The sequence below is a fragment of the Elgaria multicarinata genome, chromosome 10 (genome assembly GCF_023053635.1).
Source record: "Elgaria multicarinata webbii isolate HBS135686 ecotype San Diego chromosome 10, rElgMul1.1.pri, whole genome shotgun sequence".
Lineage (NCBI taxonomy): Eukaryota > Metazoa > Chordata > Lepidosauria > Squamata > Anguidae > Elgaria > Elgaria multicarinata.
The window spans coordinates 56,067,576-56,095,083 of NC_086180.1; the positions used below are offsets into that span (position 1 = coordinate 56,067,576).

Genomic DNA, 27,508 nt, shown 5'->3' on the forward strand with positions numbered 1-27,508 from the left:
ATAAGAATAAATACATAGCTCTTCCTCCCACAGAAGAACTATAATTGTAATTAATATTTTGTGAATGTCCTGGGTAAGATGTAGAGCAGAAATGGCAAGACCATGTAATGACAATGCAGGTCATTGAAACCAAACCAAAGAAACCTCAGATATGTTATTGATTGGAATATGGAACGAGGCATCCTTCAGATCTTTTCATACCATGTTCTACCACAGCTAAAGTGGAGGTTAGGAGTTCCATGCAAAAGGATCTGACTCTCATGTACTTGCTTGGATTTTTGGACCAGAGTAAGCCTAGCCTCTAATTTCTTCATAGGGACCACTTGAATTATTGAATACATCCCCATGCTTCTGACCTAACAGAACTGTCTCTAGTTATGGGTACATTACAGCCATGTCCTCTGGGATTTTTGCAATGTCCTCTGGTATATGGAATGCAACAAGCTTTTCTTTGGAAGACCTACAGATTTTATTGTGCAACTCTTGGAGATGGTATCTATGACTTGGGATACTATTGTTATTATTATTTATTTATTTATTTATATAGCACCATCTATGTACATGGTGCTGTACAGAGTAAAACAGTAAATACACTCAAGAGAACTGACCTTCCCACCATGTGGAGGAAAGTCTGAACCCAAAGCAACAGTATTTCTTTTGTGGATTCTTGGAAGTACAGGACTTCCCATTCTAGTTCCACAGCAGTCTCATGGAACAAAGCTGCACCACACATCTTGAATACAGTGAACATGTCTTGATTATCCAGATGTGAAAGGAAGTAGAGCTTGTGAGTTGCGTTATTAATTCCAAGGGACCTAAGTTTTTCCATCCATTCAATCCATCATAACTGTTGCTTTCTCTTGGGGAGGGGGGGGAACCTCCAAGAGGTAAAGCCTAATTCTTGATGGTTGGGGGCCAATGTATATCTGTGAGGAATAAACAGTAAAAGGTTGGTCTGCTGAGCGCACAACTAGCTCCAGGTTATTAAAAACATTAATGTTCTATCCGGATAACAAGGGGATTGGGGGAGCGGCACCAGCACACTCACCCAGCACTGGCAAGAGTTCCTGCAAGCGCTAGACAAGTGAGCTTCACTCATCCTTTTCCTTCCCTCCATGAGGAAGGCAAAGGATGAATGGAGTCAGACTGAATGAAGTTTGTTCTCTCCTGCATCCCCTCCCAATGGGAGAAGGTGCAGAGCCAGTGAAGCAGCTCTGCTGCCTGTGGGCCTTCTCCATTGTGAGAAGTCAGTTCCTGGAGGTTGCATCACCCTTCCGATGCACCTGCTGGGAACTAAGTCATAACAGGTGTATGACCACACTGCTTTGACATTATATGGCCTGTAGCGGGCTGGGTGGTGAGCCATTTTGGTTGCCTTGCCTTACAACCACCCTATGAGGTAAGTCAATATTATTATCCCCATAATGTAGATGGGGTCGGGGTACAGAGAGAATTGCTTTCCTAATGCTACCTTGTTTGCTCATAGTAGAGGCAATATTCAAACCAGGGACTTCCTCATCTGTAAGTTCAGTCTTTTAGCCATTATATTACCCAGGTAAAAAACAAAGGGCATTTCTACATGAGGCTTGTTTGTTCAAGATTGCTTAATGTAGTCTGAGGGTTCCTTAGACAATGTCCTTCTCCAGGGCCTCTCCTGTGCTTTGCAAACAATATTACTGGTTTGCTTGTTTTTGTTTTTAGATTGAGGAAAGTCTGGTATATCCTGAATCCTGCTGCATTTATAGTGTGTAATTGTGCAATTCTGCTGTACCACAGCGCCATGTAGTGGTTGTATAATGGAATAAATAATAAGAAGGGGGAAACCCAGAAGAAAGCATGTATAAGAGGCTGATCTGTGTCCTGCAAAGGATATGAAATCATAAGCCCTGGTAAGGGTGTGAGATAAAACCCTCATGTAGAAATGTTCAAAGGAGAGCAAATGTACTCCATCAGTGGCTGAAGAACTACAGGCTCTGTTATTCAAGCAGGTGCTTTGCCTTTTTGTGAGGATCGTGGAAGTGAGGGGAGAAGTTTGGGGTACTGGGGGTGGTTCTTTAAGATGAGGAGACTGCCATCTTTTCTACATCTTGCATAAGAGGAGGGGGTGTAATCTCTGCTAATATCCTGAGTAATCCTCCATTTCAGGGTCCCCATAACCAAGGAATATGTGGTCCATGAAGTTTGTTCTGTTGATTCATGAGGAGTATCCCTTTTCTCACTGGGCCCTGCACATGATTTGGTAGAAATGTGCCAAGGCCTGATAATATGCTCGAGGCCCCTGAAATAGCTGCAAAAAGAGCATCTGACTGAAGGTGTGGCTGTTCCACACAAAGAGTGTACACTATCTCTATGCCTGCCCCTTTTTCTCCCACTACAGATGGTATCATAGGCCTGACTGGTATACCATGCCCCTGAAGCTTTAGCCCCTGAGGGAAAGACAACAGTCTGAAGGAACTGCAGGTCACAGTGGCGGTTACCTGGGCTTCTGCTGTCCTATTTAGTAGTCTGCCACCGTAAAGATGGTCTTGGGGTGCTTCAAGAAGGATGGCTCCTAGCACAATCAATCAAAAGGCATTGTGCTCCTATTCTGTCTATCCCTCCTTAATAGATTTTTATTTCTGTTAAGAAAAAAGATGGAAGAAGTGAGGGGAAGACACAGGATGGATATATACTGAAGGTGTAAAATTCCATGAATAAGGCAGTGCAAATACATAAAAGCTTTGACTGGAAGTACCAATGATGTGCTGCACAGATTCTCTAGGACTGGGTCAAAGGCACAATGGCAGAAACAGAATTCAATATATAAGGGATAAAAGGCAACTCTAAGGAAGTTGAATGGTGTCATCTCTCTGTCATAAGATCATGAGGTGAGCACTGGCTGGGGCTAATGAGGGCTTGTTCTTGCAAAGTACTGCTGATGCAAACTGATGAATCTTTTTTGTCTCTCACTGAAAACTGTGTTGCCTTGAGTGAAACAGATCTGCTGAGTGAAACAGAAGTATTTCACTCAGTGCTGTGAGTGTAGTGACAGAAGAAATCTGGGAGGCTGCAGGAAGGCACATGGTGTTCCTAAAGACCATCTCCAATCAATTCAGGTATACACTTGCCAGCAGAAGGCAATTTAGTCCATTTTGTGGAGTTGTATTGCACCTGAGACAATCTGTATAAACTGTGTTGCAGCATAATTACATATGTGCCACATCCAGAGGGTTGAAAATCTTCTGCATTAACTACTAGAATACCTCCCTTGAAACTCTGCTGGAGGTAAATTCCTGTCATATATACTAGGCAAGACAGCTTCCTGGATTATGAAGCACAAGATTTATTCTCTACTAGAGGATAGAGATTTATACGTAAAGTGTTTGATATTATTTTTAGCAGCTGTAAAATTGCATGGACATTGTCTTATCCACTATTGTGGATTATATGGTGATTTTTAATTTAAAATCTGTTAGTCCTTTTAATGGTAATCCTTATTTTAAAATAATTGGTTTATGGTTGCCACAGTAATCAGGCTTACTTTGTTTGTATTGAGTTGTTTTCCCTTGAAGAGATAGAAAGATAGTCATTGGCTTAAACAATAACCTATATCCAATATAGGCATAATTCATCTTCAGCACCCAATTCTGTTAAAGTGAGTGAACAAGAAGTCCAGCATATGAATATCAGATTGACCAGAAAGGGAACAAGCTGGAGTTTTTTAAAAGGGCTATTTTGAATAGATGTACCCATTGCTTTGCCAAATGTACAGACTCTTCATTGCAAGAAATGCAAGCTGAAATTGTCATGTTTTTGAAAGCTAATATTTTTACAAAACCTCTAATTTTAAGTGTTTGAAAGATATCATATTACTTTAGAAACTGGTTGCCTCTTCCTTTATGCATTTTGTTGTGAGTCTATGTGAAACCTAACACAACACAGCTAAAGAAAAATGTCAGAAAATCATTACAAAAACATTTGATCATTACCCAGAAGCACCTTTGGTACCAGAGGATTTACAAATTCTTTTACATTGTTCTATTGATTGCCATCTGCAACCCATAGAATCTATAATTCACCAGATTTCTTCAGTTCAATACCTTCATCACTCCGGTACTCTTGGACCTTGCCTTTTGTCAGTTAGCATAGAATTTCAATGCAGAAGACTCAGCGGAGCAGAAATGTTTGGATGTAGATTTGCCTTTCAATCCATTCAATAAAATGGGACACATTACTGTAAACTCCTGGTCCCAAAACTTTGGAAAAGCAAACGGACCCCCAGGAAGTTAAACCAAACAATGTCCAGCGTCCAGCAGGCTGCTCACACACAAGAGGTCCTCCGCTGTCACCCTGTAATGACATGGAGATTATTCCACAGCAGAAGGCTACTCATACAAGGGAACAACAATGTTGGCTGAACTAAAAGTGTTACTGTGTTCGCAGAATGAGGCCTGTGAGCTGGAAGATGTGGGACACGTGTAACTGATGACGGTCTGGCCTCTCAAGTGGAGGGTGAAACAATCCTGACCACTGGCCAAAGGAATATCAACAATACTGGGAGCTTACTTCCCCTCTGCCCCAGCAAAGGACTCCATCAGTGATGGGTGATGATGGAAGAAGTGTATGGCCTGAACTGTGTTCCATAGAAAAATTCAAGAAAAGCTCTTTGTAACTGAGGGCCTTGCTAGACGAGGCGTTAGCGCGCTTTGAGGCCCGGTTTCCCTGCTGTGCGTCCACATGACGCACAGGGGAATCCAGGCCCAGGCCGCACCGAAGCCTCCCTTAACGCGCCATAAGCGAAGTCGCTTATGGCGCGCCTTTTCCGCAGCCCCGGCCTGAGGCCGGGGCTGCGGAACGTCTAGCAAGGTCCGTGGCTTTTTGCGGCTACTCGCTTACTCGTGAGTAGCCAGGAAAAGCCACAGACTGGGCACAGAGCTCAGCGCTGTGCCCATCGGGCCAGGGAAGGGGATCCCGGGGGGGACATGGGGGGGAAGGCCAGACCGCAGGAGAGGGAGATGGCAAATGGTGACACAGGGGACGGCACAGAGAGGGAGATGGCAAACGGCGACACAGGGGACGGCACGGAGAGGGAGATGGCAAACGGCGACACAGGGGACGGCACGGAGAGGGAGATGGCAAACGGCAACACAGGGGACGGCACGGAGAGGGAGATAGCAAACGGCGACACAGGGGACGGCACGGAGAGGGAGGGCGGGGAAAGAGTGGGCAGAAGGGTTAATTTAAAAAGGGTGGGGGGCTTAATTTTAAAAAAAGGCTCCTACCTTGTCCGCAGTCTTCGGGGCACACGTGGCCCCTTTAACAAAACAAAAAAAATGGCCAACGCTGCAGGGCTTCCGTAGTCCCTGCACGTCGGCCGTCTAGGAGGCAGGGCGGCGCGCGCTAAAGTTAGCGCACCGTCACCCCGTCTCCCTGCCAGCTTATCCGGCATCATCTAGCAAAGCCCAGAGTCAGCATCAGACTCTCAGAAAGTAGACACAGCCTTGGAAAATGGGGAGAAGAGCTCAGGAAAAAAGCAGAATTTCAGTTATGCCACAGCAGCACTGCTGCTGCTCCTCGAGTCAAGAGCAGGGAGGTGGCAGAGATGTCAAGAGTAGCCAAAGGGGTGGAGCTAGTAGGGAGAAAACCTCTTTCCTTCACAGGGAGGCGGGAACAGCGTGTGCTGGCAGCAGAGGGAACTGCAGCAGCAAAAGAAAGGCCAGCAAACAGAAAGCTTGCCTGACTTTTGGACCACACAACTCTCCCTGTTTCCACTTTGGAACTGGTAGACTTGACTGAGCACAGTGCAAACTGTTGAGATGGAACAGAAGGACCAGGAGTGAATCCACCTAAGAGTGTTGAACCAGCTAGAGGGAGAGGAATTTGCCTTTTGAACTGAACCGTGACTGTTTGTGCTGGAGCATAGTAAAACTCCAGGATAAAAGTTATGAGATGAGAACTGGGCTGTCTGACACATAAAATACATAACACACTTATTCCGTCTTTTTCCGTTCTAATTGCCAATATTTATGCAAGTCATCCAGAGCCATAGGGACAGGGCAAAATTCAAATCTGAATTGAGAAATGAACAGATTTAGAATCCAGGGGTTCTCACAAGGGACATTTGAAAGGTATGAGTTTTGGACAAAGGCGAGGTTTTTACAGAACAATCTAATACAATATGTATTTATTTTTTTATTTATTTTATACTTTGCTTTCCTCCATGGAGCTCAGATTGAATGCTTATCCTCAAAGCAACATTATGAAGTGACCTCAAGGGAGTCACTAAGAGACAGTGGCCCTTTTCAGAAGTTACCTTAAACCACGGCTTTAACCACGGCGAATAAGGCAAAAAGCCTTATTCGCCGTGGTTTAAGGTGTCTTCTGAACAGGGCCAGCCACTTAGGGAGATCCATAACACATCAAGGATTCAAGCATGGGCTTATACCTAACAAAATAGGCACTGCATCATATTAGTTTCACGTCATGTGAGCTTGCTGCTTTTTATTGCGAATTGTTGTGCTAAGAGTACAAATAGTGATACGCTATGGCTATAATTGTTATACGCCCTGTGTGTGTGTATATGTTTGTGTGTGTTTTAAACACATGCAGTTTGTTTTTCTTCTGCAGAACTGGCTTACCATGCAAGAGTCCACAGTGCCAGATTCATAGCCTGCGCACAACATCCTGGCGGTGATAGTCTTCATGTCAAAGTACGACTGGCACTGTTCTAAGGAAATAATACGAACTTCTCCTTCCTGGAGTTTGAAAGGCACTAAACCAGGGGAAAAGATATGGCCACTGTCAAATTATACAACTGTAGAAACATGGTCATTGTAGCCATGCTGTTCTGTTGAACAAAGGGAAGAGGTGATCACCTCTCTCTAAGCTTTAGTATAGCTTAATAGCGAGCTTAGTCAGTCAATGTTCCTAGAGCCTGGACTCCTACCAACTCAGAATCTGAGACCACAGTTTTGCCAGGGACTCTGCATAGCAAAAAAGAGGGAAAGTGGTTGTTTTCAGTCTGGCCAGAGTGAAACAAATAGTGTTTCGGAGCAAGACAGCCAAAAAAAAACAGCTTTGAGAGGCTGCAAGTTCACGCTGAGGCTTTTGTAGGGACTGGTGCTACTCTGGTAATAATAATAATAATGCTATCTACACATGTGCCTTCGTCTTTACCATTTGCTCAGATACAAATATTTTCTTGTATAAAATGTACAAAGCTTGTTATCTTTTGGGGAGATTTTAGGAAACGGCTGGACAAACATCTGTCATGGATTTTTCAGGTATCATTTCTTATTTTGGGGTAGGGATAACGGACTAAGTGCCCCCACAATTCCTTTCATCCACATTTTATTGTGATTATATAACTAGCTGATCATAAACCACATAAATCCAAAAAACAGCATAATGGAGTTCTTCTTGAAGAAATACTCACTTTTCTCCACAGATGACTTAGTTAGTATATAAAGTCTGTATTTGCAAAACCTCACTCATCACTTAATGAATTGTTTAGACTCTGAACTTTAGCATTTCAGTTAATATATTAGAGGACATATTGGACATATTGTAGGTGTTTATTCCTTTTCCAAATTACATAATCTCCTGGTCTTTTTAGACATGCAAGTGGCAGTATTGCTTGCTCCCAAACCCCACTTTCAAACAGGTGCCTGGCCATCCCATACGGAAATGGCTAACCACCGGACTGGTCTAAGACATTTTGCCATGCCATGTGGCTGTACAACACTGTCCAAGTGTGAGACCCCTTCCACTGCCCATTGGGATGTCTATCTCAGCTGACAAGACACTGCGCAATCTGAAAGGGGCACCCCCTACATTCCCAGTAATGTCACACAAAATGCCAGGACAGAAATTTCAGATTGGGCACATATGAAAGTTGGGCCCTAGCACCAGATTGCAAGCTGGTTTCACTGGTTCCCCTGAAATACAATGCCAACCCAAGTGACTGCCAGCCCTGGAATACTGACTGCAAGCCCTGACAAGCCCTAAGTAGCAATGCAGACTGATGCTATTGATCCCAAGATAGATCCATTCTATGTGATTTCATGAATCCATATGGCTAACGTATATGACATCAGCAAAGTGGATCTCTATCCATGTGGAAGTAATTTTAAGCAACACTGCTGCAGTTTCAGATATGAAGCAGTACATATCTACATGGAAAAAATAGGAGTGCTATTTTGACTTTAGAATCCTTAGTAAAAGGATTTGTTTTACAGTTTGACTGATTGGCCCCAGTTGTTTTTAGATGTATCTTGTCTCTGGGTTATCACATTGGGTTATTTCAGGGAAATAAACTACTGTGGGTTAAAAAAATCCACCAGATGACACAATAACTCATGATGGGTTAAATAATCCACGATAGGTTATTGTATCATCCGAACCCAGTCTGTTTGTGGTCAAAATCATGGTTCAAGTCCTTGTAACATTATAGGTTGTCCATGACTATAGCAAACAGTGACTGCAAATATGTAAATACATACCATGATCAGGATCCAAAGAAGGGATAAGCGCTTTGTGGGAGAGAATTGTGTGCAGAGATGCCACTTCATTTGTTTTGTCTACAGAAGTTCCCCCTGCCACACACACCCCAAACTGCTGCTCTATTTACAAAGCAGATTTAGTCTTAGGCAGTGGGAATTTATTGTGGTTGAGCCATAATAAAAAATCCAGCTGTGTGTATGGTTCTCTCCAAAGCATGTTTCCCTTCTTTGGATTCCAATACCTGCTCAGTTCTAAACATGAAAAGTGCAAACAAGCTGAGAACTTTGGCTGGGGATATTTTACATGGTCTGAAATGTTATAATGTCCAGCAAAAGTTGTTTTATTACTTTTTTGTAATAGTGGATTCCCACTAGAGCTAGATAACTGACCAAAGTTGGGAAAAGGTAAAGAGATTTGTATGATAATTTGGGAAACATTAATCTTACTTTTGTTGCCCATGTGTCCCCAACCGGTGATAAAGCAATAGGTATTTGGCTCAACTAGCTGCTCCCTGCTGGGTAGGCAAACTGGCCTTACGTAGCTTGTCTCGTTGATGTCTTCATTGAGTTCCACAATGCTTATATCATAGTCCACTACAGCACGGTTATAGCGGGGGTGCAGAATAATCGTTTTCACCATGCGGGTCTGCATGAAGACTGAAGGGTGATCCAAGTTGTTGATGCCAAACACTACTTTCCACACAGCAGGGTTTTCTCTCCTTGTAAAAAAGAAAAGGGGGGAATGATAGGCAGTTCTGAATTTAGTTCTTTACAAGGAGCAACTTATAACTGGGCCTCTTTGCTGTAAAAGTACCAAATACATAAGTAGACATATGGAAACAGGGCTCTTCTAAAAGCAAAAATGAAACAGCTTCAATTGAATAATTAAGTGACTGAAGATAGCAACTACCTCACTTCTCTTAAGTAAAAATAATTAACACTGTTGCTAGTGAACATATCAAGTAATATGTGATGAACACAGTAATGGGTTGGACCTAGGCTCTTAGCCACATTTAGGTACCATTGAAATGGTGTGAAAAGTTACTCACCACTAATTTTAATCCCATTGATATCAATGGGGTTTAAGAAAAAATAACAGTGTAGATCCAATCTAATGTGTATGTAAAATAATATGCTCAAATATTCTCATCAGATAACAATATCAAAATATAACAGCATATAATATTCACTAGTTTAATTGTAACATTTGTATCCTACCCTTCTTCCAAGGAGCTCTGCTATAATTTGAGACACAGTATTACTAAGACAAATTCATGAATGGATCACTTGTCCAACACTAAGTAGAACTGGTGTTTTAAATGCCTTTAAATCGTGTCATTGCAACACGAAAGCTATTTGTTATTGACTGAAAAAGGGACATGCAAAGGGCAGCTTTTCAAAGCATAAACATATTTATGTTCTCATGGGTAGCCTCATCTGTAACTTGTAATTTTCACTCCTCTGAGAACAAAACAAGGAAATGCTTTTTTATTTAAAATACATATCAGAGGGCCAATAAAAAGTCATAATGTGGAAATATTATCTAATAATATCAAATTAACCATGCATTAAAAAAATTATCCAGGCACAGTGTTCTGAGTACTATATTTCAAACCGATCTGTGAAAATAGTTCATTTATAAATGATAGAAAGCATGTGATGTTTTTATGAGTGAGAGCAAACTAAACTGTGCTGATTTATAATCATGTAGCAGAGAGAGGGGTGGGGGGAAGAGAATCAGGCCTATTCCATTAGCTCTGCTCAATTCCCTCCACTGTCACCAAGAAGCGGGCTTTCCCTCAAGCCACCCAAACTGTTTCCATCTCATCTGGTTACTGTGTTACTCATCTGGAACTGTGGCAGGATCTGCACTACTGCTTTAAAATGCTTTATAACAGTAGTGACAACTGCTGGGCCCAGGACACACTCCATCTACAGTTTTCAAAACATTTTCAAAGTGTTATATCCTCTTGGTGTAGATCTGGCTGAGAACTGGTGCCAGAATTTGCTGTTTTCCTCCTCCTTCCCTGACCTGTTTTCTTTTGTGCTGTGTCTTTTATTTCATTAATCTGTAAAATGCTCTGGGGAGCCTTTTCAACTGAGGAGTGGGATAAAAGTGATTTAAATAAATAAATAAATAATCCAGGAAGTAGCAGGGACTCTTAATACTCTTGTTCCAGGGCAACTTTTTTCTTTATTTTTTCTTTACAGGACAGTCTTTCCCAGGTCAGAAAAAAGCTACCTTGTAGCTTCTCACACAAGGTTAAGTACACATTTTGCAAAAAGTGGGTTCCTCTGCCAGGCCTTTTATTTTATTTTATTTATTCCAACATCTATATTATGCCTTTCTATGCAAATAATTCATGTAGTTAACGAATATAATAATCAAGAATCACATGATTAACATTCACATAATCAGCTGCAGGAATTGTTACTACAGCTCCTGATGGAGTCCATGGCAATTCTCAACTCATCTAAGCTCCATGTGGAACATGCTTTCAAATGTCATAGTAGACACTAGTGCCCGGAGAAAACATTTTTCAGCACAATCCCCATAACAACTGCAATTTGTCTTCCAACCACACCGTTTAATCCTTGGAACCATTGAAGTCTCTGTAACATCACAGTTTGGGAACCATTTCTTGAATTGTCAATCCTACCTGCCCAGTAAAGCGTTCTTAGCAGTACCCACCCTTCAAAGCAGTGTGCCACTGTCAAGACCCATTTCTTTGCAATGAGAACACAGCCACATATATGTCCACTTGGTTCACTCTGCAGGGAGCACTGCCAAGGCCACCGTCCTGGCCGACTTGTCCTGCCACCAAGGATCCTCTTGCTCATGCGAGCTGCAGGGCGACGCCCACAATCTGTTGAGGAACATATTTTGGTAGTACCATAGTATCCAACGTGCCTGCATTTTCTTGAAAGCCAGGTACCAGCTCCAGAATTACATCAAGAGTATCTCTGAGAGTGAAATAGAGTTACTGAAGATGTGATAAGAATTTTAGGGAGAAGAATCTAAGAGCTACTCTGCTGGAGCAGATCAAAGGTCAAGCCCAATATTACTCGGTAAGATTGTGGGGCATCTGCTGAGCCCCCAGGGCATCAGGAAGGCTCATTGGAAACTCATGCCCCATCCCTTGCTGTGTGTCCCACCTAGAGATGTAAAGTTTGAGGCCATAGGGGGAAAACACGTTTTTAAAAAATTGAAAATTTGAGGAAAATTGGGAAAAGAAGCAATACTTTTATTTAGTGCTCTTTATGGATCTAATGTTACTTGGTTGCTTTAAGACAACCTGGTGCCCTCCAGATATTTTGGATTTCAGCTCCCATCAGCCTCAGGCAGTATGACCAATGGTCAGGAAAGCTGGACGCTGAAGTCCAAAACATCCGGAGGACGCCAGGTTTGGAAGAAGGCGGTCTGCTTTAGGAACATAAAGCAGACTTACTTCTCCTAAAGTTATTTTATTTATAACTTAGTTTGCTCATAAAATTATCATTATATTTTTTTAAAAAAATAAAGTAAATTAGTAAATTTGTAATTATTGTCTGAATAGATTTGAACTACAGGACTCTATAGAACAAAACCCAAACTGTCAAGAATGCACATTTACTGTCAAGAATGCACAATGGTAACAATGCACATGTTGGGAAACTGAGCAAAAATGTCTGTCAGTAAAATATACTTTAGCTCAATTATTTTAATAAGAATGAAAGAACTAACTCTGCTGGGAATCTTACAGAGAAGGTTAAAAAAAATCTCCCCATGGTGTCATTATTTCCAGACATTTTACATTTCCACTCTTTCTATAAAACTGTTCTTATTACATAGTTTTCAGAAATCATTTTTGTAGGGGCAAAGGCTAGGTAACGATGTATTATTATTATTATTATTATTATTATTATTATTATTATTATTATTTATTTATATAGCACCATCAATGTACATGGTGCTGTACAGAGTAAAACAGTAAATAGCGAGACCCTGCCGCATAGGCTTACAATCTAATAAAATCATAATAAAACAATAAGGAGGGGAAGAGAATGCAAACAGGCACAGGGTAGGGTAAACAGGCACTGGGTAGGGTAAAACTAACAGTATAAAGTCAGAACAAAATCAAGTTTTAAAAGCTTTAGGAAAAAGAAAAGTTTTTAGCTGAGCTTTAAAAGCTGCGGTTGAACTTGTAGTTCTCAAATGTTCTGGAAGAGCGTTCCAGGCATAAGGGGCAGCAGAAGAAAATGGACGAAGCCGAGCAAGGGAAGTAGAGACCCTTGGGCAGGCGAGAAACATGGCATCAGAGGAGCGAAGAGCACGAGCGGGGCAATAGTGTGAGATGAGAGAGGAGAGATAGGAAGGAGCTAGACCGTGAAAAGCTTTGTAGGTCAACAGGAGAAGTTTATATTGGATTCTGAAGTGAATTGGAAGCCAATGAAGAGATTTCAGAAGTGGAGTTACATGGTCAGAGCAGCGAGCCAAGAAGATGATCTTAGCAGCAGAGTGGTGAACAGAAACCAGCGGACTGATGTGAGAAGAAGGAAGGCCAGTGAGAAGAAGGTTGCAGTAGTCCAACCGAGAAATAACCAATGCATGAACAAGAGTCTTGGCAGAAGAGACAGACAAAAATGATCGAATCCTGGCAATATTATACAGGAAAAAACAACAGGATTTAGCTACTACCTCAATATGAGGAATAAAGGAGAGCGAGGAATCAAATATAAAGCCAAGACTACGAGCTTCCTTGACTGGAGTAAGCGTAACATCATTGACAGTAAGAGAGAATGAGAGATGAGGAGAAGGTTTAGGAGGAAAAACAAGCAATTCAGTCTTTGCCATATTAAGTTTCAAACGACGATGAAGCAACCAAGCTGAGATATCTGAAAGACATGCCGAGATATGATCGTGAACATCAGGAGAAAGATCCGGAGATGAAAGATATAATTGTGTATCATCGGCATACAGATGATATTGGAGGCCATGAGATTGAATAAGATTACCCAAGGGCAACATGTATAAAGAAAACAACAACGGACCAAGCACCAAGCCTTGGGGAACCCCTACTGAAAGGGGAAAAGAAGAAGACGAGCTGCCATTAGCCAACATGCTGAAAGAGCGACCCGCTAGATAGGAGGCAAACCAGTTATAGACAGAGCCACAAAATCCTAGGTCATGAAGGGAATCTAAAAGAAGATCATGATCAACCGTGTCAAAGGCTGCAGTTAGATCAAGGAGAATAAGAACGGAATAATGGACTTTAGACTCGGCAGTAAGAAGATCATTGGTAATCTTAGTAAGGGCTGTTTCAGTGAAATGCAAAGGACGGAATCCAGATTGAAAAGGATCCAGAGCAGAGTTACTAGAAAAAAAATCAAGACAACGAGAGTAGACCACATGCTCCAGGATCTTTGAAACAAACGGCAACAAAGAGACAGGTCGGTAGTTAGACAGAGATAGCCTATCAAGAGTAGGTTTCTTGAGAATAGGAGAGACTGTAGCATGTTTAAAAGCAGAAGGAAATGAACCAAAGGACAGAGAAAAAAAATTCTAAAAGAAAATATTTTATAATTCAGAGCTGTTCAGTTTTTCTAAAAAAAAAAAAAGGGGGGGGGACAAAAATGGTCCCCAGGGAAAAAAAATGAGGAAATTTTATTTTATTATTTATTTTTTGCATTTTTATACTGCCCAATAGCTGAAGCTCTCTTTTTCCTGATTTTTTTCCAGTTTTTCCCAGCCCTTTACATCTCTCGTCCCACCCCACCCTACCCTTCCCACTGCCCCACAAACTGCCCAGTGACAAGTGTCCATCTAGGATTAACCACTACTTCCATATGAATTGCAACCCCACAAAAATCATCCCCACCAGGCTTTAAAAAATGGAATGGATGGATGGAGGTATGAATGTGGGCGGTTTAGAGAGAGAATATGAATGTGGGAAAGGGTGGAAGAACACGAATGGGGGTGGGGGAAAAGAGAACAAATGTTTTGGGGGAGGAAGAGAACTGTTTGAATCTACTGCCAAACAGTTTAATTGAATAACTCTTGAGTCCTAGCATTATAAGAGAGAGAGTGAATCATCCACCTACCCACTTTTTCCACACCCAAAGGATGTTTGAGGTTTGCAGAAGACCAACAAATCTTTAGACAAAATAAAAACAACCAAACACAAAACAAAACTAATCCGGCAAAACAAAACAAAAAAGACAACCTAAACAAACAAATGTGGGCTGAGCATGCTCAGGAGACATGGAATCCTGATCATGGAAAGGAAAAATGGGAAAGAGGGGGATGGTGGAATGGAATGGAGTGTCTTGGAAGGAGGCCAGGCAGAAGAACAGGTAAATTCCACACTGCAACTTTGTTTACAGGCCCCACTCATCAATGGCAGTTAGTCATGATGGTTAGATGGAACATCCAGATTCAGGGGCAATAAGCCACTATATAATAGTTGTGAGAAAGCAAGAACAAGAGAAGGCTACTGCCTTTAAACCCTGCTTGTGGGCTCCTGGGACACATCTGTTTACTACTGAGGGAAGTACGGTGATGGTGTAAATGGACCTATGGCGTGATCTAGCAAGCCTCTAGCTATGTTTAAGAATGTAGAAGAGCCATACTGGATCAGACCAAGAGTCCATCGAGTCCAGTATTCTGTTCACACAGTGGCCAACCAGATGTCCACATCGAATCCACAAGCAGGACATGAGTTCAGCTGCACCCTCCTGCATCCTCTCTTAGAAAGAATTCTCTAGACTCCCAAGCGGGCACATGCATTCTTAGAAATGAGTGGGGCTTCTTGATGATTTGAAAGCATCCACGTAATTTCCTCCTTCATGGTGAGATGTTCTGCATCTTACCTTCTTTGGAGCAGAGAAGGGAAACCATTCTCCTGCTTCTGCATGGCAACCTGAACATAGAAATAATAGCTTTTTAAAGGAAGACTTATATTAGCATATACTGATTAACATAGGTTGTTGTGTTGTATGAACTGGGTCATTGACATTTGGGGCTGGATTCAAATTTAAGCTGGATCAATTGCGCTGGCAGAAGTGAAGTTCCCCCACCACCACCTTCACATGGCAGCCCCTCCAGCACACTGAAAATGCAATAAAGATGAATGGGGTGAGCTGACGTATGTGGCGTGGATTCTCAACAATCAGGTGAAGGGAACTTCCATGACTGCAGCCTTTCCTCTTGAGGAAAGTAGATCCCGGATCAAACCCTTGGCATTTTGAATTTTTGTATAAAATCACAAATTTCATATTCGAGTATTCAAATGAAATTCATGTCAGAAATGTAGCAGTTCCATCAAGACCACCCAAAATTTTGATATGTTTTAAAGGAACAACAATTGCTTTTTGTTGTATTGTAATTATAGGTATTGTATTTGTTTATTAACTTAGAAACAGAGTTAATCTATGATTGTTTAATCTCTGGGTTGTTTAACCCAGAAACAACCCAAAATGTCCAGGTTCAGAGATCACACTAACAACCTATGAACAGGGCATGGTAGGTTGTAAGTGGAAAGCCAAGGTGAGGCAGTGTACTCATTTGCTTCCACTCACCCCTGCTAATTCACAGGTTAAGCTACCTATGAATTTGTGTTACATGCAGACTGTTTCTGGTTTAAAGAATTTGCCATATTTAATTTTTTTCAAACAAAAATTTAAGTGCTATGAAAGTAAGTCTTCAGCCAAGTCTACATAGGCATATTTCTCACTTCTGGCAGCTTTTTAGCACCAAATTAGAAGTATGGTGATACTGCATCTTCCCTTCCACAGACACCAAAGTTACGATGCAGCACAATAGAGCTCCACATCAACATCACACCACAGGTCATAACCCATGCAACCCTAGTAACCCACTATGGTTCCTTTTAAGATGTGAACAAATGCAGGATATGGGTGCTTGTCACTTTGGTGTCTCCAAGAATAATTGTGGTGAATGAGGGACATGGTTCCTGGAAAAGGTCTTCCTGGAAGTTCCCTAGAGATAGGGACACCCCAAAATTGAGATTTACCAGTGACAACACAGAATCAGGACAAACTTGTAACATATACTGATCTGATAAATTTGAAAATATTTTATGTTTGTATCTTAGGGTACTTCTAGACAGAGGGATCTTAGCACTAACAACCAGAAGGTGTTGTGCAACTATTCTGTATTTTATTTCTTAACGGACTTTCTGCAGTAAGAAAAAAAAAACAGAAGAAGTTATAGGAAAATATGGAGGGTTATAGGGAGAGGGTCTCCCAGGGGTGAGTGACCAGCTTATATCTGGTCAAGTCCCCTCCCAGTCCAAAGTGGCGCGAATTCCTGCCCAATGCAGGATGACCAGTCGCCCCCCTTGCGCCGCCCACAAATCCCTCCCCGTGGCCTAGGCTTTGCCTGGCACGGCAGAATGGGCATTTTCATTGCAACGCACAGTTCGTAATGCAAACGTGGGTCACATTGGATGCCTCATGTCTGAACAGATACTGCAATGGGGATATGTACCTGCATACATCCTTCCCAAGGTTCTTGAGCCAACAAGGTTTTGTGTGTGTGAAGGCTGCTTTCACAAAGAGATCTCCCACACTACGTCAGGATTGTTAGACTACACGTTAGTCTCCTTACACAGTGCAACAGTAGAAGGAAAGCTATTTCTTACCCTGTCACTAAAAGGCTCTGTAGTGTGGATGTGTTTTTGCTCTCCCAGTCAGAGTGTAGATTCAACCATTTCTCATGATGTGGCTGCTTATACTCTGGAACCATTTCTGTCACTGGTGGCCCCCTGAAATAAACACACATCCAAGTTGCTTAGTACATTTATTTATATCAAAACCTGAAACTTTATGAAAAGATTATGCTTCTGTGTCCCAAGGTGCAGAGAAAATATATGCAATGGACATACCAAGGACAACACTTGCTCATGCTAAGCTTGCATGCAAGGAGCATAATATTTAAAAGCTCCTTAATGTACTCATAGTACTCAGCTGTGAAGATCGTCACTCTCCCTGCCCTCAATCCAGGTCAGGCTGGAACTTGCCTCCCTTGACTTACTCACAAGTAGCTGCCAGCATTCACTTTGATTCAGCCTAGGTTTGGGCCAATGAAGAACCCAGAATTGAAAGTCATTAGCAACTCTCAAATGGCTACATCCAGGCAGAGGCCAATCTATGCTTTCCTTTACATCTTCTTCCCAAGCATGAAGCATGATCAGGCACATAAGTGGGATTGATCCATTGGCTATGCAAAATATCCAGTCCATGTTCCCAATTAAAGGTTCATTAAAATTTAAGATGGGGTGGAAGGAGAAATAAGAGAGTTCTAAATAACCCTATACTAGATGGACTTTCATAGGACCAGTATTCTTGCTTGCAGATGCATAAGCCTCCTCAAAATATTTGAAGAGAGACAAAATCGTAGGCAGAACAGCTCCATCTTTGCGTCTGTACTCAAAGGGGTGTGTTGACAAGGGGGTAAGGTAAGTGTAGCTATCCTTAATGGGTAATCAGGCAAGTGTAGCTATCCTTACTGGGGAAATTTGAGGTGTTACACTTAAGGCATGTCAGTCATCATAGCAGCCAATCAACAAGAGGTGTGAATCAGAGCAATCTCCTCTCTGTAGATGTGACCTACTTAGGGGAAACTCCATCCTGTTTCAGGTGGCGATACATAACATGACAGAAATCTTGGAATGGAGATCATAGTCAATGGGGTCCAGGTAGAGAGTCTGAAAGGGGTAGATGTGACGTTGTTAGTCTGTTCTTACATCAGCATATGGAGTGTTTGCACATCAAAGTTGTTGTCACCAAAGTCTTCCAGCACAGGAAGGCATATGCTACATGCAGAGTGCTTTTAAACATTACACTCACCACGTACAGTGTCAGAATTAAGGGTTTTCTTGTGGCTCTCACATTGGGTAATAAATTTCTAAGACAGCTCTTAAACTGGCAATTAAATTATATCCTAGTTCTGTATATGTTTCAGGGAAGGAGTTTGCCAAAGTTAGGCTAGATTATATTTTATTATTACAGAGAAAATCCAGGTGAAAGGATGAGAGTGGGAAATGGGAATTGCAAGCATTTTCTCTAGTGACTGAAAGCATAGCTCCATTTACTTTACATCTGTCTAATGCATTACTGTTTCGTTACAACGTTAATGATCACATTCAGTGTTTGTCTCTCCATGGATTTCTTCTTCCTGGCCATTCTTTTCTTATCCATTATGCATCTGACAGTCTAATTCCCATTGCTTTTATAATAAGGTATTATCAGGAGCATTCATAAGAGTAGAGTGGAAGGTTTTATTTTCCTTAAGCTGATCAAGAGAACTATTCAGACAGAAGAATATATCAGATTGTTTTGAAATCAGAAGCAAGTAATCAGATCTGGCAAGTCTGCATGTCCAATTCCTGGCTCCTTTTGCCTTGGGTAACTAAAATGTTCCTTCTGTATTCAAAGCTCTCTGTTACAAGGCCGTTCATGCAAACCATTAAGCCCTAAGGGGTGCTGTTGGTATATCAGATACTAAAATGTCATTAACTATTCATTCCCCCTCTATACTTCCCAACTCAGTTAATTCACACCTGGAAGGGCAAAGAGACTCAGTCTAAAGAAAATCTTTTAAGGTACATAATAAGGTACCTATGCTTATTTAGGACAGATCCCACAAACCCAAGTATCCTTCACACACTGTCTTAACATGCACAGGATAATGCCCTAAAAAGTTTTTAAAATCTTTTGTAGGACAGGTACCAAAGTTGAATTTACAATAGGGAAAAATAATAATTTAATTTTATACTTTGATTCTGTTTCCTTCACCACTCAGGAATCCTCCTGGATTTAGAATTATACATAAATCTTGCAAATAAACAAATAAGTCTTGTGCAAAATAAGTTCCACTCCCAGTCCAGAATACAAAATTATTGTTAATGAAAGGAGCTATATTTGCATTGTCATTGACCTTGTATTATCATTTTGGATTACGAAAGAACCCTTGGTGCCATTTTTTTACATTAAATTTTTAGCTGTACACAATGTTTTAACTATACACAATATTTTTAGTGTATAACTAAAAATGTTAAATATAAAACACAGGACGTGTTTGCAAACATTTGAATCGAATACCCTCTACATAAATAGTAACCGCATTCATTAGGGACCTGGGGTTAGCTACAACTGCCTGTTGCCTGCGCTCTTTGTGGGAAATCCCAGGTTTACCTCTACATAATGCATGAAATGGCCTTTCCGCTAAGTGCTCAGAAAAAAGATATGTACAAGTGTTTCACTATCCTTGGGGCTATCTCCTGCTTCTGGAAAGTAGGTTCCCTGAAAATAACAATTTTATTTGGACTGAAAAAGGGTGAAATTATTATTTTTCAAGTCAATAGCTAAAATTTTGGAGGTTAGCCCCTCCCTCAGGTTGACAGAGAGGATCCATGCCAAACAATCCTCTCCGGGGAAAGGGCTACCCTACCTTTGGAGACTTGACTGAAAATGCCATAGCCCTTCAACCTTGAACTCCATACTAGAAGAATAATGTAACAATGTAACAGGACAAATAAAACTGAAAACAACCACAAAGACACCAACTATAATCTCATGAAAATGAGAATGCATTACACAAAATTGACAGGAAGAACATGACCCAAAAGACCTTACCTACCATCCCCCACATGCATGGTGAATGCAGAAGCATAACTTTTGGAAGAAACATACATACACCATGGTGGGTAGAATGCCCTCCAGAAGATTAAAAATATACAGGAAACACAAAACTTCCCTTTCTCTTATATCTTCTGGAGGGTATTCCAAGAACTTTCTCAAGAGGCAACTATACCCTGCAGCCCTTCGAAGACTATTTCTTGGTTTTAGCAAGTTTCCTTTTAGAATGATTTAAAACAGGTACTAGCCTTTGACCGTACAACTTGCAGATGAATGAGCAAAAGTAGTATTTTGGCAAGGCTCGTTTGTCAGGACAGCCAGATGGAAATAATCTCAGTGGACCTAGTAAAATGAATGAGATTCAGGTCCCCCACTAAATATTACTGACTTCATGGCTTATTCATCATGCATTTCTTTGATTAAAGACATACACATTAAAATTATTAGGTCTCTACGAGCAATCTAACATATTCCAAATGCCCATAGAAAACGTGTCCTTGATGTCTGTTGGCATGGTGCACTGTGTTTACTTCTGATCTTCACTGATGATGCTACTGAAATTTGAAATTGGGGGGGGGGTTGAGTTTGTCCCCAATCCAAGCTCATTACAAGCTGAACCCAAACTCCAACAAAGTTCTAACCCAGCTCATAATGAGTTCACAATCACTAACTCATGTCTCCACGAAATGAGTTAGGGGACATGAAAGTCACTTCATGAAAGTCTTCCCTCACAGTGAGAATATCAATGGAAACCCCTGCAGGAGGCCTCTCTGTGAGGTCTCCGTTCCTTCCTTGCATCTGGAACTCTTCAATGGCAACATCTCAAGAGCCAAGGACTCTGGGAATCTCCATTTCCAACAATTCCTACCCATCATAAAACAAACTAGTACGGAGGAGAGCAATTCTATTAGGATTACCATGATAAGTCTTGAATGAATTTGCCCACAGGTAGGCCTAGACTAGGGCCCTTTCTACACCTAAGGGTTATCCCAGGAAAATGGAGGGATCGTCCCTGCCTGCTCCTGGGATCCCCTGTGTGGCATTTGGATGCACAGGAACGATCCTGGGATGATCCCGGGATATAGGGCTGGTATAGACATGCCCTAGAAAATATGAGGAAACCACTTTGAGAAAGGAGCTAAACCTAGAGAAGTACTGAATGCTCTAAAGAAGCAGGGATACTCTTGAAGAGCAACTGAAAAGAACTTGCCATTTAAATGTGTATACTATTTTTGTATTACCACATGCATATTAAACACAGTAAGTTATTTTTCATACAATGCATCAGAAGCACGAGAAGACGAAGTGCATGGTTTGGACTCAAAGTACACACATAAAGCAAAATTCTGTGATTCTTTCCTCCGCATTTTTTTTTAAAACATGGAGCAAACTGGGGCAGGCTGCAACAAAACACTAGCAGAAATACCTTCCCATTTCTCTTTTCTGTTATAAAGATCCATTTAAAATGTTGTCAGCTTAAGTGCAGTTTGGCTATCTTTCATTTCAATATTTTTCTCTCCTTTTATTCTGTAAGTGTATTTATACTTGAACCTTTTATTTTCTTGATGATAGATAATGTATGTGTTTTGATGTTCTGTTTTGTCTTTTGATGGGTCTGTGACTGTACAATAAACTTTGATTAATTATAATACATCAAGAGCTTCAATTCTATCAACTGAGGTTTGAATTGGGATAAAGGTTTCTTTTTAATTACATGTGATAATTAGTGTACTAATGTCAGGATGTCTGCATTATCACCAACAGCTGTTTTGTAAATAACTATCATTAACTTAATTGTCACTTTCTACAGTTTCTGCATCAACATGCTCTGACTCTTCAACATAATGTGGCATGCAGAGTTGTTGTTTACTTGAAACTCAACATTTATTGTTAGCCACTGCTTTTCCTTAACCACAGCATTTCAATGCCAGAAAAATGAATTATTTTAGTGTAGTGACATCTGAGAAATAGCAAGGGAAAAGAGGGGATTGTTTTGGATTTTGTCTATTTATAACTATTTGTTCTACCTTGTGGGTTTATAACTGAGCAGCACTCTCAGCCCAGCTCACACCCATAGCTAATGGGAGACATATAGGAGCATTTATTTCCCTAATACTTCCCATAAATTCCTTTCTTCCACCTTAAAAAAAAAGTTTTCCAGATGTACCCCTGTTTCATAACCTGAATCTTCCCCAGAGACATAAAGGTCATATATTTCCAGATATTTACAAATGTTTTGGGTACTTTGAAATTTTGTATATAGGAAATTTACCTAAATATATATTTTTCCTAGTAAAGAAAACTATCCTATGCACACACAACCCAGGCAGCATCTGGGGGTGACATAGGATTGTTCGACATATAGGCTCCAAGGCTGAAAACTGGGCTCTGACCATGGAGCCCAGAAACTGCGCTCCCTGATCCACCCACCCCACAGCTGGTGCAGTTCTCTCTGCACCGGCTATGTCTCACAGAGCACAGAGACAGGAAAAGAGGGGATTCCAGGGGAGGGGTGGAGGAAACTGGGTCATCAGCAATATAAGGATAGCTGGCGCAGCCTCCTTCCTTTCCTGTCCCTGAAGTGTCCACTAGATGGGTGAAATCACCCATCTAGTTTAAATGCAGAGTGTCAGCCTCAACACACCTGCCACTCTGCATAGGATATTTGTAAACCTCTGAGTTTGGATGCTTATGAGTGCCCAGGACAAATCTCGTAGGATTGCACCCATAGAGAGCCGGGCTGAGCATCCCAGGAACCATAGGATGGCTCAGAAAACTCCTTCCAAGTCCAGAGTCCACATTCTGACCTCAGAAGGGCGAGTCAGAGTTCAGACCCTGCACCCACACATGTTGTGATTCCAAGCCCTCCCATCGAGCTGTGAGACAATAAAGAAGTCTGCTGTGCAATCAACAAAATCTTTATTCAGTAAATAGACACTTCTTCACATCTGAAGGGAGTGTGGATGCTATGAGCTATTCTCTAAGCTTAATTAGCCTAACAAAACAAGGCAGTTGCCTATCAAAGAATGCTTGGCAGGCTTTTACGGGACTCCTCCAGGGAGGGTCTACAAGCTGTAACCCCACCTCCTCTGAACTCCATCTTTTTGACTCTGGGTTCTGCCAACATATAGATCAAGCTGCTATTATATAGGTGCAGAAGTAAGAAAATGCTAGTTCCCAACAATCCTATGAGCTTTTAGTGTAGAAAAATCCAAATTTATCCAACTTTTTTTCCTGCAGTGGGCTAAAGAGTTCCACGTTTCAGCTAATACGACATCCTGTTGATAAACTTCTCAGAAAAGAGGAAGCACAGGACCACTAATCTAAACTATTTTGCTTAGCCACAAAACAAGGGTCACTTTTATTTTTTATTATTTAGACGACTATTATATGGGACTGTAGGAGGGCTGCAGAGTGTAGGAATTATGTTCCCTGATGGTTCTGCCTCTTCGCAATTATCTGGAAAAAGAAGTTATTCCTCTAGGGAAAGGAAGGGAGAAGTGAGACTGGAAAGGCTGGAACTAATAATGCTCCCAAACTGTTGACTTGGTTCTTAAAGGGAGCATATTATTTACTACGTGTTTTCAAATCTAAACATTTGCATTATAATTTATTAAATGGCACCCTGCTCCAGAATCCCAGTCTAAACGTTTAGCATGGATTGGGGATAATTCTACACCAAGAGCATATATGATTTGGTCATTCAAAGGTAGCTATATATATAATCTAAGGATCAGCTTTTCATATCATGCCAGAGGAAATGTATTTTCCCTTCAAAGAAAAAAGAACTCCACCCCCCAAACAAAATTCTTGCTTAGTTTTAACAGTGGTAACCCACAAAATAACCTCATCTACTATAAAAGTTTTCTATAACTCAGTATGACATTGGTGTACTTTATGTCATAACAAACTATGGTTAAAACAACAACAAACATCATCATCTTATTTCAGGAATTCAGCTTACATGGAAAAGAGCAGCTGAGGTTTTACGCAATAAGCAAAATAGGTCTTTTATGTCCTCCCAGCTGCTATAGAGGTCAAGTTTACAAGAGTCATACCATAACTTCAAACATATGGATGAGCCTAACATTAGAAGAAACCTTTATTTATGTTGAACAAGAATCACTTGCTCACTTCATCAAATACAACCAAATGAAACTAAACCTAATAACCCAAAGAGAAACTTGATGGTATTTAAATTCCTGCTTTCAACAAAGTTCTCATAAAATCCTAGTTTAATGATTTCTGCCAATAGATCTGTCAAATGATCAAATAATTTTAGTTGGTTAATCACCTGCCTTTTAATTGATTGATTAAATGTAGATAAATTGACTTATTCCAAAACCTCAATATCAATACCTTTCTGAAATATTGAAGAAAGTGTGAGATTACTTACAATGTAATAATCCAAAGATACCACTCACTGTTAGAAAGAAAAGTTAATATTTTTCACTGTTAGAAAGAAAAGTTAATATTTTTCAATCTATTACACTCACACACCGAAACTGCCTCAGAATATAAAAAAGTGTGCCTTTCACTTGCAGGCTCCTACCAATCAATCAACTACAGTTTAGTCTATTGATCTACTAATTAAAGTATGCATCACAAGTGTTAAATTTTATTAATTTGTCCTACATTCATGAACCTCCTCTCTCTCTCTCTCTCTCTCTCTCTCTCTCTCTCTCTCTCTCTCTATATATATATATATATATATATATACACACACACACATACATATATAGTTGAATAGTAGTTGCTTGCAATTATAATCAAATTTGATGCATTTTGATGATTTTTAATACTGTAAGGAGCCCTGAGTTTAATCTTAAGGAAAAGCAGGTAAGCAATGAATGAACTGAATATAATGAAACCAGAGACCAAACTTTCCAAAGACTTCTGCTTTTGTGGCTGTGTGAGAGAGACAGGCAATCATGAATAGATGTGTGTGCAGAAACCCTGTTAGTATATCTTCCATTGCAGAATACTTCCAAAATGGGGGGCAGGGGAGGAGAATGGCAGAGAATACATTTGGTGGGCCAAACATCTGTCTGGGACTCTTTGAAAAGAATTGTGTCATGAAGATGAAAGAACATTTCAATAATTGTGCTTCCCCAATTATTCGGGTATTCTGAAGAGGCATTACGAGTTTTGTGCATATGGTAAGATCAGTGATTGTTTGGAACAGATGCCGATATTGAAAAATGCACCCTTCAGAGAAGTTTATTAAGCTGCATTGCTTTATATTTTTAAGAAGCTAATAAAAATGCTTTTTCCCCTCCAGCTTTGAGAGGATATTTAGATTACTTTTGCTGACAATATATGTTGTTTGGGGTTTTGGTGCTGTGTTATGGGTTTTCTTGTTCAGTACTGCTGTTTCTAGGATTCCTTTTAGCGAATTATACTGTTTTATGTCCCATGTGGAAAAACAGTATACAGTTATTATAAATAAAATTAGTAAAATTTAGATTGGCAAAATGGTGGGGTGAGATGAAGGGAGTGTTCCAGTATCATATGTACCATAATAAACAGTTCTTAAGGATACTAGATTTGTCATATAATCAAATTTAGACTAATTATTAAGGTGCTTTTTTCTGATTTTCTAAGCAAAAAAGTACTTGAGGCTTGTCTAGACATTATGGTAGATTCCTTCAGAATACCATGGTCTTACCATTCCACACGAACAATAGGCAATGCAGCTCATACAACTGGCTACCCATATTCATGACTGTCCTGTGTCCTGGGACAAAGGGAGCTTCCTTTTGCTCCCAGATGAACATTGTAGACTTGAAAGAGACATATGAGAGGCCCCTGCCTGAATAAACCCTAACTCCTATGCAACACTTATTTGACTGTATACTATGGTATAATCTGCAATGGGAGTTCAACACTTCACCACTATAGGGATGGTAAGTTAATTGCCCTTTGAACAGCAAATGTCAGTCAGTATTCATATCTGAAATATTTATATTTTTCTTGTTCAATTTCATTTTAATATTTGTTTAGATTTTGAAATCCTCTTAAATCCTTCTTTGAGGAAAGATCTTTGCTTGACTACATTTATTGAACACTTTGAGAAAAACACTAACCCGTTGAAAGACAATTCCAGACTCTCAGATTCTCAGTTCTAAAAAGTGATAACCATGATTAATTATGCAAAGGAACACAAGACAACAAATGGCACCATAAGAAGTGGCTTATCTACTCTAGTATACTGAAGTTAAAGGAAGAAAAATTTAACTGTCTATTTCACAGGAAACACATTATTTGCTAAATGGGCATAGCCACCAGGAATAGTACTTTCCCCAGTGGCTCTGTTAATGTGGTGAACAAAAGACCCCCACAAATTACTGAACATCAGAGAGTCAGCAAGCCAAGGGGATATCATGTTTGCAGATTGAGAAAATGTCGCAGATTCAATCTATTCTATCCAAACTCATTGTAAAGCAGTAGAGAAATGAGTACACACCACCCGGTGGGGGGAGCAGGGAAAACATGCCCTAACACGAAGGAGCTCATTTGCATACAGTGTTGTGCATGCAACAGTCTCTTGCTGCAGAAGGAGGAGCTGAACTTTGACATTGTTAGTGTTGGAGGTGGTTCCTGGTTTGGGCCTGCTGAATCAGCTCTTTTTGCAACGCACCCCAGTTCCGGTTGCTGCCACCTACCATCCACCTTATTGCATGCCTGGAGGATCCCTATTCATTCACTGTCTCCTGGGCTTGTGAATAAGGCTAAAGGACACAGGCTTCCATCGGCCTACCTAGACCTTGGGAGGGAAATGTGTTAATCAAAAGGTTGTTTCCCATGTTCTATTTTTGCTGCTTGTTGTTAAACTGAATAAATACCAATACTTATACCTCAGGTGTGTGGGTGAGGTTGCTACTCAGACATCTCTAAATTGGTGTCCCAGGTTTCCTGGGTGGGGACTTGAGCCTGAGCTAACCTTAAGGGAAAAACAAACAACCCCTAGACATAGAACCCGGCCCTGGGTACCGACCCAAGGGTTACATCATAGTCACAGTCAGAAAATTTTATCAATGCTACAAACTACTGACCTTACCCTAAACCCATTTGTTTGCACGCCAAATGGCTTAAATTTTCTTCCCATTCATCAGCACATATGTGGTAATCGGTAGCTGACCTGTGAACAGTCAGGAACATCAAGGAGCTCCTGTTTTCAGACAGGACCACTGTGAAGAAAAAGCGAAATGTACCTTTAGTATGTCAATAAGAGACTAAAGACTGGCTTAAAAGTGGATGCATATCACTTGATTTCTTGAAGACTGGTTTACCAATGTGTGAGCACTGAAAAGCATTGAGGGTGAATACAGTCAACCATTTTATAAGACATCAACATATGATGACATAGTTTCTTACACTGAGCCAAT

The 27,508-nt window shown here is 40.7% G+C and overlaps 1 protein-coding gene across 1 annotated transcript in view; it reads right to left on the reverse strand.

Moving 5' to 3' along the window:
- Positions 1-3,868: 3,868 nt before the first annotated feature.
- The window catches only part of CORIN (corin, serine peptidase), a 137,900-nt gene continuing 114,260 nt past the window's right edge, over positions 3,869-27,508 (reverse strand). The window contains exons 16-22 of the mRNA XM_063135103.1: positions 27,181-27,310; positions 17,123-17,245; positions 15,330-15,379; positions 11,173-11,347; positions 8,928-9,199; positions 6,618-6,751; positions 3,869-4,329 (exon numbers count right to left, since the gene is read on the reverse strand). Coding sequence (XP_062991173.1) covers positions 4,147-4,329; positions 6,618-6,751; positions 8,928-9,199; positions 11,173-11,347; positions 15,330-15,379; positions 17,123-17,245; positions 27,181-27,310 — 1,067 coding nt within the window. The 3' untranslated portion in view covers positions 3,869-4,146. The remainder of the gene's footprint in view (positions 4,330-6,617; positions 6,752-8,927; positions 9,200-11,172; positions 11,348-15,329; positions 15,380-17,122; positions 17,246-27,180; positions 27,311-27,508) is intronic.